The 20,809-nt window shown below is 42.4% G+C and overlaps 1 protein-coding gene across 19 annotated transcripts in view; it reads right to left on the bottom strand.

The window, feature by feature from the left end:
* KALRN (kalirin RhoGEF kinase) overlaps positions 1-20,809 on the bottom strand; it is a 689,867-nt gene that overhangs the window by 79,139 nt on the left and 589,919 nt on the right. For 16 of the 19 annotated variants that reach the window (XM_061408919.1, XM_061409480.1, XM_061409136.1 and 13 more), the window contains 2 exons: positions 3,075-3,358; positions 1,559-1,663 (listed from right to left, as the gene is read on the bottom strand). In XM_061408919.1, the coding sequence (XP_061264903.1) occupies positions 1,559-1,663; positions 3,075-3,358 (389 nt within the window). The remainder of the gene's footprint in view (positions 1-1,558; positions 1,664-3,074; positions 3,359-20,809) is intronic. The other 3 variants (XM_061409007.1, XM_061410538.1, XM_061410616.1) reach the window with 1 other exon arrangement.

The following is a 20,809-nucleotide window of genomic DNA, read 5'->3' as shown; positions in this document are numbered from 1 at the left end:
CGTAATCCTGTGTCTGGGGTGAGGCTGCATTCACAGTTAAAGATTATCCAGAAACAACACAACATCCTTTCCCCAAAACAAACCGTGTTTGAGGGATTTCGAGGGGGAGGGTTCATGATCCTTCCTTGTAAGTTGGCACCTCCATGTGGAGGGCAGTGTGGGATGGTAGATATGTGACCTGAGCGCCCTGCTCCCCACACACATTCTCACTGCTTCTAGAACCTTTCACAATAGGCCTCTGGGAACACAGCAGGTTAGTTCTCGTTCCCATCTCAAGGCGAAGGTATTTCTGCCTCTAGGAATCCAGGATGGGTATCATGCCATGCTTCCTCTTCTCTTCCCAACAGTCCAGGGTCAGAGCATCACCTTAGGAGGGGCTGTAACTGTGTGCTTCTCATGGGTGAGTCACCGAGGGGGGCAGTACTCACACTGCAGTCACTGGCCTGTCCGTAGAAAATGTCCCTCTAGCTTAGCACTGAGGAAGAGTGCAAGTAACGTCTGGGGACAACTGATCCAAACGCAAAGCAGAGAGAATGCGAGTAAGATCTGGGATCTCACCAGGAACTCTGAAGCAACTGTACCCAGTACTTCCTGAATTGTACCCTGGGTGGCACTGTGAAGGTCAGCTCCCTGCCCATGCAACTTGGGCCCACCACCTCTGAGGGGGCTGCTGAATGCGGGACAGAGCACGAGAGAGCCAGGGAGACCCTGGGGGGATGGCTAACCACCACCAACAGTACCATAAAACAACACTGAAGTCACCACCTCTGCCTCCAGTCCTCTAGGACAGAAATGCTGAGAGAAGCAAGAGAAACGTGATGAAGTGAGAAGACTTCAGTGCTAAGGAAGGGTGGTGACAGATTACACTACGAAAGGAGGGACCTGCCTGAGCCCCAGCAAGGTACTGGGAAGCAAATCCAGCCTGAGCTCTGCTCCAGAACAGCTGGGATGATCAGCTGTGCTCAGAGACACAGGGACACACACATTCCCAACGCCAGCGAGCCTCTGCATGCCACTGAGCCAGGGGGTTTTGCAAACCAAAGAACTGGGGCAACCTGGCATATTGGGTTTGTCCATCTATGGCAAAACCTCCCCTTAGCAGCATCTCCATCCCTCACGCTGTCTGCACCACGCTTGACTGGAAGTTACTGTGATTTGGAGTTTAGAGTTAAGGATGAGAAAAACCATCAGCTAAAACATTGGTTGAACGGTTATGTACAACAGAACGATCACTACCTAGAGCCATCTCAGCTTCCTCTTTGAGACAAGTAGTTTCTTTCGGGATCTGCTGTTTCCGAAGAGAGAGACATTATCCTTCATCAGCAGGACCTGGTACTAGGCAGATTCTCACTTTGAGAATTCTCCCTTTGAGAACCCACCCCTACACTGCCCAGATTGAAGTTAGTCCCCATAACCCAATACAGACGGAATCTGCATCATCTGGGAGTCATGAGGCATAAGAGACAACAAGGGAGAGAGAGCATTACTACCCTCACCACACACACTAAACAAAATCACATTTCACACATGGCTCTTTCAAGTGTGAAAAAGATCCTACCATTTCGTCCTGCGTGGGGTCGTTGTCAAAGATCTTCATAGGCGGGGGGAGGGGTGTGTGTGACTCTTCATCTGCCTCATCTTCACCCCAACCTTTCTTGCTCTTCTAGAACAAAAGAGCAGCATTAGTCACTGTTTCCTACAGTTAGAGATGTCAGTTGGTTCAGGACTTGGGATTTCTTAAAAAACAACATATGATACCCTCCTCTCTCAACACACTCCTATTTTTCCCTGTGTGGAATGGGCACCCTTGTTTATCTCAAAGGACAGTGAGGACCAAATGGGGAAAACACACACACACACATGAAAGACATCTACTTTACTGGTTAGCCAGGAAAAGAAAGGCTGAGACAGTGGTCAGAGAGAAACCAGCATTTTAAGTTTATGAACAATGATTAAACCACAGTCTAAATGTCACCAGGCTCTACTGTCATTCTCAGAGGAAGAAAAAGCAGATAGCATAAAACTACAAAAACAGTCTGGTTTCATATCAAGAAGAATTTCTTAGCCATGTCAATGACTAGAGTAGGTTAGTTTGCCAGGTAAAAGAGTTATCTCATTCTGTAACCAAATACCCTGTATGTTTTGACCACAGAATCCCAGCTTTGGAAGGGATATAAGAGATCATTGGTCAGTCTGACCATCAGGTCAACATGGGTCTCTCTGACTGTTATGTGAGGTCATATGCTCTCCCAGACCTTTCCAATATGGATGTCCATTTGTTTTCATGAAGGCCCATTTCTAGTTGAGCTTTATTAAAGGCTGAAACCTTGCCAACTGTAAACCTTCACCTGTTAAGTGTAATACTCCCCTCTGGAGCAACCAGGAGTTGTATACTCCCTTTCATATATGGCTCTGCTCAACATACTGGAAAACAGTCATAATCTCAAAAGACAGTCCTCTTGTTTTCCAAGTGAAATGACCTCCATCCTTTTATTCTTATTCTAAACAGGCCTAGCAGGAACTTGCCTGGAAGTCCAGCGGCTAAGACTCCATGCTCCCAACGCAGGGGGCCAGCATTCAGTCCATGCTCAAGGAACTAGATCCCACGTGCCACAACTAAGCGTCTGTGGGTCACAACTAAAGACCTTGCCTGCGGCAACTAAGGCCCTAAGCAACCAACCAAACATTGTAAAAATCAGTAAATAGAAGTCCTAGCAGGTTTTATGCAGTCTTTAGTAGAGACTGGGGACTTGGTGACCACTGGCTCCCTGTGGGCCTAGACCGCCACATCCAGAGGGTAGGCAGAGGAGGAAGAGGGATAGACGGGGAGTTTGGGGTTGGCAGGTGCAAACTATCACAGTTAGAATGGATAAACAACAAGGTCCTACTGCATAGTCAGGGAACTACATTCAAACTAGGGATCTGGAAAATAGCTAGGCCCAACAAGACCAACTATGGGGAGTTAGAATCCGGCTAGTTCACAAACCTTGGTGAAGGACACCTCTTGAGGCTCCAGGAATGAGGCATGTCAGAAGCCCCTCCTGATGGAAGGCTCCGAGGCCTCGTGTAATTACCTCATCAGCGCTGTCTCCCTGAGGGGTCGTCTCATCCCCAGGCTTGGGAGATCCCAGGTCAAAGCTCTTCCGACCATCTCGTACTTTCTTCTGCTTCTTGATGTTTCCATCTGCTTTCCCACTGTTAAGCCGGCGCACGGGACTCGTCAGCCACTTCTTCAGGGTGTTGGTGGAACGCTTGGGCCCAGGGGAGCTGTGGATGGAGTTCAGGGACGGTTGGGCCTGCAGGTTGGCCACCGACTCGGACTTGCCTCCGTTTTCACTTGAGGAATGAGAGTACGCATCTGAGGAGGAAGAACAGATAACCACAGCTGTGTCAGGACACTTCAGGTAGGCTGCCAGCCTGGGAATAAGAGAGCTCGGCCTCAGGAAGCAGGGCACAAGGCCGAATGTCAAGGCCAGCTGCAGATCCTGGTCAAGGGAACCCCCTTATTATCAGATGGTAATAGCTAACACTCAAGCCACAGGTGCTGTGGATACAGTAGTAGTAGAAAACAAAGACCCCTACTGCTGCTGCTGCTGCTAAGTCGCTTCAGTCGTGTCCGACTCTGCGACCCCATAGACGGCAGCCCACCAGGCTCCCCCGTCCCTGGGATTCTCCAGGCAAGAACACTGGAGTGGGTTGCCATTTCCTCCTCCAATGCATGAAAGTGAAAGTGAAGTCGCTCAGTCGTGTCTGACCCTCAGCAACCCCATGGACTGCAGCCTTCCAGGCTCCTCCGTCCATGGGATTTTCCAGGCAAGAGTACTGGAGTGGGTTGCCATTGCCTTTTCCGACAGACCTTTGCCTTCATGGAAAAAAAAAATCAAGCCTCTAAGTGAGATTCATCAACTGATACCAATGTCATAAAGCACTGATGAGTATTCTAAAGTTGTATAAGACAGATTTTATTTTCAAACCCCTTATTTAGTTACATACACAGAGAGAGACAGAGAGACAGAGAGAACGAGAAAGACAAGAGCCAAAGAGCAAGACAGAACACGCAAAATAAAGATAAATGCACAAAGCAGTATATGATTAATTGCCAAAGGGCTGGCATGGACTCTAGACGATAAAGAAACAGAGTTCAGAGGAGGGTCAGATCAGTGTAGGCAGCAAGACTGGTCTGAAAAGCTTTAATGGAAAAGATGTGTCTGAATAGAAGAGAAGGAATTCCAAAAGGGGGAGATGGCAGGAACAAAAGCACAGAAGCAGGAAAATGGAAAAATAAGTTAACACAGCCCTTAAATAGATCCTTTAAATGAAATACAGATTAACAGAAGGAAAAACTGGACAGAAAGAAGAGTGAAAACATTTAATAATAAACTAGAGGAGTATGAATTTTATTATGAGACTCTACTGGGAAATGGGGTGATAGAAAGGGCTTTTGTCTTTTAATTAATTTGGTAACTACATGTAACATAGCCCTGGGAAGAAGACTGAATCCAGAAGGCCACACTAGGACACAGCGAGGACAAAAGAAGGAATGTGAGGCATTTCAAAGCAAGATGTGATAGGGCTAGTATCTGGATGACACACCAAAGGTGAGCAGTCTCTTTTGTGCTGCTGCTTCTCAATGGCGAAAGGTCTTGGGAGAACACCTGACCAGTTTCACCTCACCCCTGATGGGTCCTCTTACCCTGGTACCAGTTTACATGCTGGTATTTAAACAGAGTATTGCTGTGACTTTTCATACCCAGTTGTCTCAAAGACCAAATCATCTTTTCCTATAATGACTTTATCTGAGACCCAGACTAGAGGTCTAACCTGGCCTTGGAGGCCCTACAGCCTAGACCTGCCCAATACATTCAGTATAAAGCCTTAAAGTGAATCAATGTTTTTGCCAATAGAGAGCTGCCTCCAGCTGTTATACTGGTGGATCTCATAGGCACCAAGCTCAGGCTGTTGACCCTGTGGGAACTTCCTTAGCTATGGTCAGAGTTCTGTGCATACTCTGGAAAACAACGGCAGAATATCTGCATGTAGAAGCATTAAAAATTGAGCTCCTAAAGCCCCTTGGTATGAAGGAAGACTCAGAGGGCTGCTCAGCTCAGGGACTATGTGGGGATCGACTGGCCTGCTTGACGTCTCTTTAAGGACAAAGTTGTAATCTTATCTCAAGAGAATTCTGTGTTGGCTGTGGTCTTGGTTGTGTTGACATTATTTCTCAAGTGTTTGGTATGGACCAAACTCTTGTTCTCAGAAGCCTGGGTGATAAACATCTCAGAAGCACTGGTAGTCGGCCTCTTATCTTTCTGTCGATAAGCTGCAGAGGCTTTCCATTCACCATACCCATGTGATACCACAAAGTTCTATTAAATCCAAGCCTTCAAAACTTAGATATCAGCATATGTTATGTCAGCAGAGCTAGAGGCCCAGCTACATTAACTGTGCCTGGTACTACTATGCAGACAGATGACTGAATACATTTTCTGTTCCATGGCAAACCATAGGCTGGTTTTGAGATTTAAGAATGCAAATTTTGACTGACCATTCTTCTTGTCTCTCTGTCATCTGGTTCTGCTTTGGTGCATTCTGCACAGATTAGTGGCAAGTGGACAGATTACAAAGTACAAATAAAAATCAAGAGTATTCTCACTTTTGTTTCAAGTTTATTCTGTGAAAAACAATTAGGGCCATTCAACCACAGCCCACATAAAAGAGAATTCAAGAATTGGAAGCAATCTCTAATTTGTCATTTACAGTTAGGGTCCTGTATTGAGGCAGGGCTGCCTCTAAATCACTTTGAATGCAAAGAATATGACATCATTTAGTTTCAAATTTATACTTAGTTTATTGCTACTTCAAAGAATAATTGGCACGTGATGCTCATCCTGTCTTTGAAAAATGGATGCAATGAGCTGTTTGAAAATTTATTCTAGTACCTTTCCAGGCACAACAGTTAACTGACTGATTTGTAACAACTACAACAGTAATACTGTTATTTCATCAAATCTCCCCAAGCTGAGATAGGTACTATTTACTAGGATTGTCATTTTAGGAAATAGAGTGTTCCAAGAAACCAAGGGTCAGTGTTGGTAAGTGGCAGAGAAGCAAAATTTATACCTAGATCTGACTCCACTACACATATATTTAATCTTAGTCCAACATTTGTGTTTATACCATGTATTCTTTTAGCCTCTATAATTATTGTAAAAAGGACCATCACGTTGCTAGTCTATGCAACATTAATATAATATAAATATACATTTATATATAATTTATATGTTACAACATTTCAATGATGAAAACAATCTCAGTCTCACTAATTTTACAGATAAGGCAAGGAAAGCTTGTATTGCAAGGAAAGCTTGTATTTGGGAAATCCATGGTCATAGATCAGTTAGTCATAAAGCTAGGACCAGAATCCAGGCACCTCTACATCTCTCCAGGGTTCTGAACTAATGCTTCATCTTTAGCCTTGAGGCATTAAAAACTGCCTCATAAGGTTGGTATCTGGCTTTAAGTCACTGAGAAGACAGGTAATGTGCAGGTAATAAAGTTCCTTGGTATGTCCATCCTTTCTAGATCAGGAAAAAAAATATTCTGAGGTTGATTTTACTATGAGATATTTTTAAGACAGAGAAAAATATATAGAAAAAAATTAACATTCAGGTACCTACCACCTAGGTAGGTAGACAATTTTTTTTTGCCATATTTTCTTGTTTTAAATCTTTCTTTTAATTGAACTATAATTGATTTACAAAGTTATGTTGGTTTTAGGTGTATAGCAAAGTGATTGTTATACATGTGTGTGTACATATATACATATTTTTTCAGATTCTTCACTATTATAGGTTATTATAAGATGCTGAATATAGTTACCTGTGCTATACAGTAAGTCCTTGTTTATCGAATTTATATACAGTAGTGAGTGAAAGTCACTCAGTCATGTCCAATTCTTTGTGACACATGGACTGTACACTCCATGGTATTCTCCAGGCCAGAATGCTGGAGTGGGTAGCCTTTCCCTTTTCCAGGGGAATCTTCCCAATCAGGGATCGAACCCAGGTCTCCGGCATTGCAGGCGGATTCTTTACCAACTGAGACACAAGGGAAGCCCATGTAGCCCATATAGAGTAGTGTGTATATGTTAACCCCAAAGTCCTAATTTATCCTCCCCCCTCTTTCCCCTTTGGTAATCATAAACTTGTTTTCTATGTCTGGAGTCTGTTTCCATTTTGTAAATAAGTTCATTTATATCATTTAAGATTTCATATGTAAGTGATACAGTATGGTATTTGGACTTCACTTAAAATGATAATCTCAAGGTCTATCCATGTTGCTGCAAATGGCATTATGTCATTCTTTTTTATGGATTAGTAATATTCCATTATATGTATAATATGTGTGTGTGTGTATATATATATATACATACACACACTACATCTTCCTTATTGATTCATCTGTTGATGGACATTTAGGTTGCTCCCATGTCTTAGCTATTAAAAATAGTGCTGCTATAAACATTGGGGAGCAGGTATCTTTTCAAATGAGAGTTTTCCTTGGATATCTGCCTAGGAATGAGATCACTGGATCATATGATAATTCTATTTTTAGTTTTTAAGGAATCTCCATATTGTTCTCCATAGGAGCTGCACCAATGCGTATTTCCAACAACAGTGTAGAGGGTTCCTTCTTCTCCACATCTTCTCTAGCACATGTGATTTCTAGACTCTTTGATGATCGCCATTCTGATCAGTGTGAAGTGATACCTCATTGTAGTTTTAATCTGCATTTCTCAAATAATTAGCAATATTGAACACCTCTTCATGTGGCTGGCTGTGGGCCATCTGTATGTCTTTGGAGAAGTGTCTATTTAGGTCTTCTGGCCATTTTTTGATTGGGTTGTTTGCTGTTTTTTTTTAATATTAAGCTGTATGAGCTGTTTGTATATTTTGGAGATTAATCCCTTGTTGGTAGCATTGTTCATAAGTATTTTCTCCCAACTCATAGTTGTCTCTTCTGTTTATGGTTTCCTTTGTTGTGCCAAAGCTTTTAAGTTTAATTAGGTTCCATTTGTTTATTTTTGCTTCTGTTTCTGTTACTCTAGGGTAGAGAGCCAAAAAAATATTGCTGTGATTTATGTCAAAGAGTAGTGTGCACCTACATCTTCCTCTAGGAGTTTTACAGTACTGTATTTGGTCTTATGCTTAGGTCTTTCATTCATTTTGAGTTTATTTTTGTATATAGATAACGTTCTAATTTAATTCCCTAGCCACCTCTCTAAACTGCCCAATTTCTTCCTTAGTATCTAAGAAAAGTAGACATGATGCATGGTCACAGAACACATTCCAAAGCTTCACCGATGACTAGAGAATTCTTGACACCAACATTCATCTCTTAATGATATTTTGTTCAAGCAGATTAAAAAAGAAAACTTCTTTCAGTATAAGTGGCATAATTTCCCTGCCTTGATTATATGATTCAAGAATAATCTACTGGTGCCTACCTAATGGATGGCAACAGAGAGATGGCAGCACTGGACAGACATTCAGGCCTCTGTTTCTTCATCCATAAAATGGTCAGATTAGACACAGTGCATTCAAAGTCTTGCCCTACCACTGGGCCAATTACTTGATCTCTGTCTATCTCAGTTTTCTCATCAGTAAATGAAGATAACATTAGTATCAACCCTATAGGGCTGTTATTAGGATTAAGGAATAAATATTTGTGAAGTGCTTATAACAAATGTTATACTTCCACTGGAAGTACCATCTAAGTTACATAAAAAGTAATAAAACCATAACTATCTCCCCTAGTTCCATGTCTGTGATTCTACTCTGTATCTTCCTTCACTACATCTGTATGTTCTTCTAAAGGCTAGACTAGATAACGTAAGGCCATTTTTAACCTCAAAGTGCTATGCTTCATGAAAACAAAGAAAAACTTAGGGTTACCAGTTGCTATTCCATGCTATTCTCCCTTCCAACATAGAATAACTTACAATCAATGCCTAAAACCTCACTGGAGTATAAGGAGTCACATCCTTGGGCTACCAGGTCATTGCTGTCTGCCCTCCCACGATTAAGAAGTTTAAGCAGTACAGGTTACTCCCTGGAGATGACACATGCCTCTTTACCTACCTTCTCAGGGTATCCCTCAGAACAGGAGCTTCTGATGGGCTTGATGACCAGGCAACTGAATGGCTGTGAATATTTAGTTCAGTTGCTCAGTCGTGCCTGACTCTCTGCAACCCCATGAATTGCAGCACGCCAGGCCTCCCTGTCTATCCCCAACTCCCGGAGTTCACCCAAACTCACATCCATTGAGTCAGTGATGCCATCCAGCCATCTCATCCTCTGTCGTCCCCTTCTCCTCTTGCCCCCAGTCCCTTCCAGCATCAGTCTTTTCCAATGAGTCAACTCTTCGCATGAGGTGGCCAAAGTATTGGAGCTTCAGCCTTAGCATCAGTGCTTCCAAAGAACACCCAGGACTCATCTCCCTTAGAATGGACTGGTTGGATCTCCTTGCAGTCCAAGGGACTCTTAAGAGTCTTCTCCAACACCACAGTTCAAAAGCATCAATTCTTCGGTGCTCAGCCTTCTTCACAGTCCAACTCTCACATCCATATATAACCACTGGAAAAACCATAGCCTTGACCAGACGGACCTTTGTTGGCAAAGTAATGTCTCTGCTTTTGAATATGCTATCTATGTTGGTCATAACTTTCCTTCCAAGGAGTAAGCATCTTCATGGCTGCAATCACCATCTGCAGTGATTTTGGAGCCCAGAAAAATAAAGTCTGACACTGTTTCCCCTGTTTCCCCATCTATTTCCTCTGAAGTGATGGGACCAAATGCCATGATCTTAGTTTTCTGAATGCTGAGCTTTAAGTCAACCTTTTCACCCTCCTCTTTCACTTTCATCAAGAGGCTTTTTAGTTCCTCTTCACTTTCTGCCATAAGGGTGGTGTCATCTGCATATCTGAGGTGATTGATATTTCTCCCGGCAATCTTAATTCCAGCTTGTGCTTCTTCCAGCCCAACGTTTCTCATGATGTACTCTACATAGAAGTTAAATAAGCAGGGTGACAATATACAGCCTTGACGTACTCCTTTGCCTATTTGGAACCAGTCTGTTGTTCCATGTCCAGTTCTAACTGTTGCTTCCTGACCTGCATATAGGTTTCTCAAGAGGCAGGTCAGGTGGTCTGGTATTCCCATCTCTTTCAGAATTTTCCACAGTTTATTGTGATCCACACAGTCAAAGGGTTTGGCATAGTCAATAAAGCAGAAATAGATGCTTTTCTGGAACTCTCTTGCTTTTTCGATGATCCGGTGGATGTTGGCCATTTGATCTCTGGTTCCTCTGCCTTTTCTAAAACCAGCTTGAACATGGTTCAGGTATTGCTGAAGCCTGGCTTGGAGAATTTTGAGCATTACTTTACTAGCGTGTGACATGAGTGCAACTGTGCGGTAGTTTGAGCATTCTTTGGCATTGCCTTTCTTTGGGATTGGAATGAAAACTGACCTTTTCCAGTCCTGTGGCCACTGCTGAGTTTTCCAAATTTGCTGGCATATTGAGTGCAGCACTTTCACAGCATCATCTTTGAGGATTTGAAATAGCTCAACTGCAATTCCATCACCTCCACTAGCTTTGTTCGTAGTGATGCTTTCTAAGGCCCACTTAACTTCACATTCTAGGATGTGTGGCTCTAGGTGAGTGATCACACCATTGTGATTATCTGGGTTGTGAAGATCTTTTTTGTACAGTTCTTCTGTGTATTCTTGCCACCTCTTCTTAATATCTTCTGCTTCTGTTGGGTCCATACCATTTCTGTCCTTTATTGAGCCCATCTTTGCATGAAATGTCCCCTTGCTGTGAATATTAGGGTCTCAGATAACATCATGGGGTTGGAATAAACATATCAACATTATTGGTCTAAGCCTTGAGAGAAAGGTTCCATAATTTTAGGTATTCAAAAATCATGTTTCTAAGCACCACAGGAGATGAGAGCTGTCTGCTTGACATAAAGATGAAAATTGGAATAAAGCCCATGAGACTTTACATACTTGAACACATCCTAATAAGTCCACTGTTTATGTTGTATATTCTTTTAGTTGCGTAACCTTTCATTATTAACCAAAATATAAGATATTTGTATACAACAGGGGTAGTGACTGAATATACTAGAAATTTTGTTCATTTATAAATTAAATTGTCTTCCTGAAGCGTTTTGCCTCATATTTGTTTCACTTTTAATGTTACACCTAAAAAAGAAAAGCTTCTACTTTTTTTTTGCTCTAGTGTAAATTTTGCAAAACTATTCCTAAAGAATACATTGTGTACAAGTCACCAAAGAATGCAAATTTAGGATACAGCTGCATCCACAGATCTGTCATCTGCCAGTTTTCTAATCACAAAATACAGGTTCAGCTTTCTTTTCACTGATCTCAAAGTGGGTTGAAAGTGAAGGACCACAACTCCTAGACAAAAAGAAGGCAGTTCTATTAGTTTTGTGTGTTTAGTAGTCCCACAGACCAGGAATGGTGTCCTCAGAAGGGCTGGGCTGGGACCCCAGAGTACACACATGCACAGATGGCACCCAAGGTTTTGGGGGTTACGAGTGCCCAGATGCATAACTCACTAAGCTGGCCCACCATTTTATACATTGACTCCACGGGCACAACTCAAGAAGGAAAGCTCATTTCATCCAGTCTTCTGCAGTTAGTGACGGTATTCAATCACATCCCAAAGGCAGATGTGATTCGTAATACATAGACACAGTATGTAATTCACACACTGTATTATGTAATTGCTAAAAGATTTGGGGTCTAGCTGTTCTTTATTAGTCATACCTCATCACCCACCCTCTAGATGGACAATAGGTCTATAAAATTCTTGCTGGTATTCATCATAATATTGTTTTGGAAGTTTTGACTCCAGTAGCTGAAATCAGAAGAAATCACAAAGATTTCTATAATCATTAGATATTTATAAAAAAGTCCTTTAAACACCTGTTATTGTGTTTTGCTTCAGCTCCAATGATACAAGAATAACTGTAAACTCATTCTTATTGCTCTCAATGTCTTAAGTTATATGTAATATGAATGCATTCAAATACATCTGCCTATAGAGATTATCTAGGCCCAAACATTTCTGTTTTCTTTGGCTTTCTATTAATAATTTACTTAATATAAAAATCAGAAGTATCACACCCTTTTTTTTTTCACACTGGAAATTGCACATCTAGAGAAGGGTGTATGATGGGAAGGAAGGTCAAGGGTACAATTCTCTGGGTAATAAACCCATAAGTTCAATTGTTTATAAGCATGGAGAGGACAAAACCTACAGTATTAGTGTATCCTTCATGATACAACAGAAGGGCCCTGGCAGGTCTTTTCGCAGAATGTTTAGCAAAAATGGTCTCCTGGTTGCACTTGCCAATGAGGTCCTGAAGCAAGGCACCACCAGTTCCTGGCATGATTGACTTCCCTGAAAACCACTTGGTTGCCCATCTTGGTGTCTGGGCCACTTGGTAGCAGAGGAAAGCTGCTACAGTGACAGCAACAGGACATGTGGGAGAATCAGCCTGGTACCAAAACTAGGAAACTTGTTGCCCTTGCGATTGCTCCTACCACAACCTTAGACTAAAGCTGGCAAACAGCCTGGCTCAGGATATTCCCTCCCTCACTTCTTAGCCTGATTCAAGTCCCAAATGCATAGTGCAAACCCTGCTTCCTGCTTATTAAGTCATAGCTTTTACATACTTAGTTCAGGAACTTCTTCTCCAGTAAGTCCCTTGCCAACTTATCATTCTTCACCACTCTACTCAGGCTATTTTTATGCTTTTTAAAATATATTTTTAATGTTCAGATCTCTATGACTTATAATATCTGTCTTATTTTTCTCATTAAATTAAAAATATCAAATGAAGGTCCACGCTGAGCCTCAAAAGCACATGGCTTTGGGCTCTATGTTTTTACAAATTTTTTTAAATTTTATATTGGAGAATAGTTGACTGTACTAGCTTCCCAGGTGGCACTAGTGGTAAAGAACCTGCCTTCCAGGGCAGGAGACATAAGAGACTCAGGTTCGACCCTTGGGCTGGGAAGATCCTCTGAAGAAGGGAATGGCAACCCACTTCAGTATTCTTGCCTGGAGAATCCCATGAACAGAGAAGTCTTGTGGGCTACAGTCCCTGGGGTCACAGAGTCAGAAGTGACTTAGCACACATGCTTGACTAACAACATTGTGTTAAGTTTCTGAGCTCTCTCTTATTTACTTTCTACTTATTGGTCCCCTTCTCTTCCCTGCTGGTCCTATCCTGGAGCAGGTGCAGAGATCTGAACCACAGGGACAATTCCAAATCCCAGTGGCATCCATATAGGGCAGGAATCCTTTTCATCTTCAAAGCCCACTGGGACGTTAGCTCTTCATATCGGGATCTTCTCCAACAGAAAAGCAATCTCCACAAGAGTTAAAAGTCAGCACCCCTGGCTCTAATATAGATGAATTCTTTGGAATTCTGTTCTAATTCAGTCCAGATCTCCATTGACTACTGCTGGTTGCTTCAGTGCCGTGTTCCCACAATTTCTACTTTGACTTCTGGCAGGAGGCCACTGGATGCAGAGTAAAATAAAATTTCCAACTGCTCATTGTCATGTTTCCTTGGCCTCAGTTTCACCTGTGTAATCTTCTCTCTGAGCCAGAGGCAGAGGGACGAGAGACATCAAAGAGCACTGAGTCCATCCCCTCCCCCATCCCAGACAAGCATCTGCTGCTGCTTTATTGCCTACACCAAAGCCTTGACTGTGTGGATCACAACAAACTGTGGAAAATTCTTAAAGAAATGGAATACCAGACCACCTTAACTACCTCCTGAGAAATCTGTATGCAGGTCAAGAAGCAACAGTTAGAATTGGACATGGAACAACGGACTGGTTCCAAATTGGGAAAGGAGTACATCAAGGCTGTATATTGTCACCCTGCTTGTTTAACTTCTATGCAGAATACATCATGCAAAATGCCAGGCTGGATGAAGCACAAGCTACAATCAAGATTGCCAGGAGAAATATCAATAACCTCAGAAATGCAGATGACACCACTCTTATGGCAGAAAGTAAAGAGGCACTAAAGAGCCTTTTGATGAAAGTGAAAGAGGAGAGTGAAAAAGCTGGCTAACAACTGAACATTCAAAAACTAAGATCATGGCATCTGGTCCCATCACTTCACGGAAAACAGATAAGGAAAACAATGGAAACAGTGACAGACTTTATTTTCTTGGGCTCCAAAATCACTGCAGATGGTGACTACAGCCACAAAATTAAAAGACACTTGCTCCTTGGAAGAAAAGCTATGACAAACCTAGACAGCATATTAAAAAGCAGAGACATTATTTTGCCAACAAAGGTCCATCTAGTCAAAGCTATGGTTTTTCCAGTAGTCATATATGGATGTGAGAGTTGGATCATAAAGAAAGCTGAGCACCAAAGAATTGACGCCTTTGAACTGTGGTGTTGGAGAAGACTCTTGAGAGTCCCTTGGACTGCAAGATCAAACCAGTCAATCCTAAAGGAAATTAGTCCTGAATATTCATTGGAAGGACTGATGCTGAAGCTGCAGCTCCAATACTTTGGCTACCTGATGCAAAGAACTGACTCATTGGAAAAGACCCTGATGCTGGGAAAGAATGAAGGCAGGAGAAGTGGACGACAGAGGACGAGACGGTTGGATGGCACCACCGACTCAACTGGACAAGAGTTTGAGCAAGCTCCCGGAGCTGGTGATGGACAGGGAAGCCTGGCGTACTGCAGTCCATGGAGTCACAGAGAATCGGACATGAATGAGTGACTGAACTAAACTGAAACACGCTACATCATGGCTGTCACAGGCTATCACACTGGCTCATATGATAAACTATTCCCCCTAGTTGGCTCTGGAAGTTAAGGGTGAAGAATTCTGAAGCTTGACACATCAAATCAGGCAAAAGTCAGTGAACAGAGCTCTACTTCTCTTCCAAGAGCAAATATTCTAGACATTAGTTTCATCGATAGTATTTTATCTCTGAGACTTGTCCACAGCCTCTGGAGAGGAATGCACATTTTTTTTTTTTTTCTAAACTGTGGAATAGGAAACTCTCCGAAAAGGCTTCTGAACAGTTCAAAACATCACCACCAAAAGACTGTGGTAAAACTTCCCTAAACTGAGACTGAATAAAGGATAAAACCTAAATACAGAATTACTAGTATGAAACCTATTAGTGTTAAACTACGTATTAGACTAAAACCTAAATACAGAATTTTTGTTTAAGTAATGGTTTCTAGTTGTAATAGGGCAACAAGAATCAGCATCAGTAGGAACCGAGGTCACCTGGGATCTGTTTTCTTCTATAAACATATCATGAGCACAAGGAAGTCTTCTAGTTATGACACAAGCACCTGTCAGGTCCCAAGGCTGGGGAAGGTGTCTTCTTCTGGCTTCTTGTCCTCATTGGCCACGCTTCCAAGTGCCATGCCTGGCAAGGAAGCAAAATTCTCCTGGCAGAGAAGGGCCACTCCTGAGTCCAGGATGTATCCACACCACTGCTTTCTCCTAAGCCTTCAAATAAGCTCACAGGTGGGCTTCCCTGGTGGCTCAGATGTTAAAGAATCTGTCTGCAATGCGGAGACCTGGGTTTGATCCTTGGGTTGGGAAGATCCCCTGGAGGAGGGCATGGCAACCCACTCCAGTATTCTTGCCTGGAGAATCTCCATGGACAGAGAAGCCTGGCAGGCTATAGTCCATGGGGTCGCAAAGATCGGACACAACTGAGTGACTAAGCACACAGCACACACACAGGTTAAATGTAAGCTCTCTAAAATAGCCTTACCCTATTACCTAACATGGTAACATTTCCCACTTTTCAGAACGTGTGAACATAAACAAGTTCAGCTCCAGTAATACACACAAAGCCTCAAAATGACATTATGTAAGTTACTGTATTTAACTGAAGCCTCTCAGAGAATGACCAAGACTATCTTTCAGTTTTTCTGTCCTGCAAGCAGATTCTTCATTCACAAAGGTTTCTGCAAGGATATGTCTCTTCCCATTCCTGCTGTCACAGCCCTAATTCAGAGATTTTAAAGCCTCTTGTTTTAACTATGGGTTAACAACAACCTCCAAACTGGTCTCTCTGAAGCTACTCTTTTTGTCTTATCTATTCGATGTCTCTCTACTACGAGAACAATTCTATCACTTTGGTCAAGTCCCCATTTAAAACTTGACTAACAAAGTCTAACTTAGCCTGCCATTTAAGGTACTCCATGGTCAGGCCCGAGCTCACATTTCCAGCTCTCTGAGCTTCCACTCTTTGATAATCTAAGGTTCTCAAACTGTGGTCCCCAGAGCAGCAAGATAACCATCATCTGGGTACTTGTTAGAAATGCAAAATATTGGGTCCCGCTCCTGAGGTACCAGATGAGAAATTAAGAGGGTACCTCAGCACTCTTGTGTTCTAAACAAGCCCTGCAGGTAATTTTGATGTATGTTAAGGTTTAGAAACAACTATCCTATATGAGCCATCTGCTTTCAGCTAATTATTCAGTTCACTGCATTTCTCTTTGCTCAAACCATTTCTGCAGCCTCTCGGCTTGTCTAAAGCCTACCTAGGAGTTCTTAGGTGACTAAGCCCAGCATAATCCTCCTATTTTTCTGGGAGTATCTCTCATGCGATTCATTTGGCACTGATAAATGCTTGTTTATGTCCTTTACCTCCCTAACTCTAAGGAATGTCCTTGAGCACAGAGATGTCCTCCGTCTTTATATCCCCAGCAGAAGCCCTTTGGTTACATAGGTGCTCATTAAATAGCTGGTGATGAATAGCTAAGGACAAAGCAAAAAAATTCATTGGAGTCTGATTATTTTCAGACCCAGAGACCTCTAAGAAAAGGTTGTTGAGACCTCTAAGACCTCTAAGAAATTTTGTTGAGGTGCTCATCTCTTAACCTTAGCAATTTAACTATCCATGTAGGCTAGTGCTTCCTGTTCTTTATGATGTTCAAAGTGTCACCCAATCAATTAAGATGGGTTAAAGAAACTACCTGTTTCCTTTCTGTAGGACTTCTAGGAAACTTTAATACGCTAATTAACATGCTCATGTAGATTACTCTTCAAAGGGAATATTTACCAAAATTCGATTAATATGTTATAGAAAGCAGGGTTGTTAGCATCCATCTTGGCTATTATTCCATCTCAGACTGGAATACAAAAGGTGAATTGGATTCCTGAGGATGGTATCCTGAAAACAGGGTTGACAGTCAAACTCAAAACCTCCTATGAACACCAAAGCAAGAGATAAGTTACAGTCCAGACCAGTTATTTTTGGCTATGTGCTATCACATCAGAGTCTACGCAGGAGCCAATGGGAAGCCTGACCTGAATTCAACTTATAATGTGCCCTTCAGTAGTAACCTTAACCAAAGGTAACCATGCCAGGCTTAATTACAGAGGGGGATGGAAAGAGCTAAGCAGGGTGCTGCTGGAACATTAAGACTTTAATTATGTGCTACTTAACTGAAAATGTCACAGTGGAAATTCTCCTAGGGAACCTGAGGTGAGGCAAGACGAAAGAGGAGGGAACTACATATCTGGAGGGAGTAACAGGTGGTCAATGGTTGAGTTTGCAGGGTCCTTTTTTGGGAAACTACATTTATGTGTGTGTGTGGGTGGGTGGGGGGAGTGTAGGAAAGAAACTGTTAAGATTTAGGGTTTCCAGGAATTAATACAACTTGAGACCCTGCAGTCTTAGCCTGGCCCTGTCTTTCCTAAGGACCTGTCCCAAGTGAGTTTTCCTCTAGGGCCTTGCTACCTGGCTTGGAAAAAAGCAGCAGGCAAATAAGACTGTTCAGTCTGGGCCTCCCAACCAAGCCCAGCCTCTCTGTCTACATTCTCCCCTCTGCTCTTCATTCAGCAGTGCCCTCATGGTCCTCCCTGGCCTCTCTGGGCCCAAAGCACAGATGTACGCTAAGGGTACACTAAGGGAATGCATCCTCAGGTTGATAAGTTCACGAATATCAACCTGGGGTTGAGTTCACGAGTATGATCCCACTGGTGTCATTTCTTAAAAAAATTACTTAAACATAATTTCAGATTTAGAGAAAAGTGCCAAGATCTTGTACAAAGTATTCTTATATCTCCTTCACCCAGATTTCCCAACTAATAACACTCAACCACTTGCTTTTTCTTTTCTTCCTGTTTCCAAACTGTTGAGAGTAAGTTACAGAGAAGATTCCCCTATATCCCTAAATACTTCAGTGTTGTTAGTTGCTCAGTTGTGTCTGACTCTTTGGACTGTACTACCCATGGACTGTACCCCACCAGGCTACTCTGTCCATGGAATTCTCTAGGCAAGAATACTGGTGTGGGTTGCCATGCTCTCCTTCAGGGGACCTTCCCCATCCAGGGATCGAACCCAGGTCTCCTGTACTGCAGGCAGATTCTTTACTGTCTGAGCCACCAGGGAATATCGATACTCTATTTTGCTTAAATGTTGCCAATCATTCCTATAACATGCTTTATAGAAAAAGGTCTTATCTTTCATGACTTGGACATTTTTTATGAGTATAGGGTAGTTATTTTGTAGAATATTCCCTCAAATGGGGTTTGCCGGATGTTTCCTTAATGTTAGACTGAGCATTTTTGCAGAACAGTCCTGAACATGATGCATCCTTATCAGGAGGTACACAATATCTATTAGATCCAATTCTAGTGATGTTAACTCTGATCTCTTAGTTATGGTGAGATCTGTTCCTGGCACGATTTTCTAATCCATCAGGTTAAACTGCAGATACGCTTAGTCCTGGTGTTTTCAAAGTCTGGTATAAACCAACTATAAATGATATTTGAACATAATTCCTAGGTAAAATACTCAATTCCACTCATGAAACAATTTCCTGATCACAAATGTTGTTGTTGTTCAGTTGCTGAATCATGTCTGACTCTTTACAACCTGATAGACTGTTGCATGCCAGGCTCCTCTGTCCTCTATTATCTCCCAGAGTTTGCTCAAACTCCTGTTCATTGAGTCAGTGATGCTATCTAACATCTCATCCTCAAGAACCCCATGTATGTATGATGACAAGAGCCCCATGTTACATATGATGACAAATATGAGAGAATAATTTTCTGTTCCACTGAAAACAGATTGAACAATGTATAATGAAAATAGTGATTTCTGCTAAAGGCTAGAACTAGATTTTGTTAAAATTTTGTTAAGTTGTGCTTTGACATGCTATTTAAAATTGATTTTAGCCTTGTGGGTATATAAAACCAGTCAAGCTGAAGTTTCCACATGAAACTCACATTCCTAAACGGGCCCAGGAGTTCCTTTTGCGGCTGCTGCTGCTAAGTCGCTTCAGTCATGTCCGACTCTGTGCGACCCCATGGACAGCAGCTCACCAGGCTTCTCTGTCCACAGGATTCTCCAGGCAAGAATACTGGAGTGGTTTGCCATTTCCTTCTCCAGGAGTGCCTTCTATAGATCTTGAAGTTGGCCCTGAAAATGACATTGGGGGTTTTGTGAAGAGGCAAAAAAATTCTGACTATCTCTGTTGATTATTTACAATAGTTTACTAATAAGTACAGAAATATCATACAAAGAGCACTGGTTGCTCTAGTCTTGAGTGTGTGAGCTGACCAGCTGAGAAAGCCAGAAACTAAAGAATGGAAATACAATTCTAAGATACTGGTAGACAGCAAGCCATTTCTGTCTTCACAAGTCAGACTTAAAGAGTGTTAACCGGTGGGAGAAACGGCAAGTGAGTGATGAGAGAATGATCACTGAGAACCTTAGCTGGCCCCAGGGGTGCAGGTAAAGCTAGGTAGGGGCTATGCTGGGAACATACAATGGGAACCCTGGAAGGGTCACTTCCTAATTATACCACATAGATTATTTGCATAACTGGGTCAAGGAACTTTAACAGGCATTCCCTGCCTTTCGGGCAGATTAGACAAGCTGACACCTTGTCCTCTAGCCACAAGCTGGTTCTTGAGACTTACCAGTAGTATTTCAACTTCCCTTCTATCAGCAAAACCATCCAAAGTGCCCACTGGGCTGCTAGAGAACAGAGCGCTTACTCATACAGGGCAGGGGCCAAAGCTCAGATGTCCTTGGGGATTAATAGGAAAGATAAACATGAGAAGAATTCAGATATCGGACAATCAAGAGAGGCATGGAGTGGCAACATGGAGAGTGCAAATCTGCTAGGGACATTCATATTCATGTTTTAAGAAAGAATCCAAACACTCTGCTGCCAAACAACCACATACCTGGGACCAAAGGCCCAAAGGCTGCTACTCTGCCATGCCCACCCAGTGGTGACAAAGCCATCTCCTCATTACTACAGCTAGAACCCCCAGCTTCTTGATCATTAATGACTGGGGTGGGGTATCATCCAGTGCCCCTGATATCCTGGAGACAGCCTCTGCAGGAAAAATTAGAATTGGACTATTTCCCTAAGAATGTCTCTTTGCTAGAAAACTACCTAGATGCTGCCCTACTACGAGGGCTCTTTTATTCCTTAAGAACCCTGGGTCCTGTAGGCTCAATTTTTATTTGAAGATAAGGTTTTATTATTCTTTCATTCAACAAATGTCTACTGAGTGCTGTCTATATGCCAAGCACAGTTCTTGATTCTGGGCAACACAAAGCCGCTGACATTAGGAAGTTGATTCTAGTTGGGGATGGCAGTGGGGTCAGAAAATAAACTAAGAAATTAATTAGAAAAATTTCCAATACTCTTGAGCAGCATTTAGAGAACTAAACTGGCTAATG

This window comes from Bos javanicus, chromosome 1, assembly GCF_032452875.1.
Source record: "Bos javanicus breed banteng chromosome 1, ARS-OSU_banteng_1.0, whole genome shotgun sequence".
Lineage (NCBI taxonomy): Eukaryota > Metazoa > Chordata > Mammalia > Artiodactyla > Bovidae > Bos > Bos javanicus.
Note: the sequence above shows the minus strand (reverse complement) of the source record. Positions and strands in the feature narration are given on the sequence as shown.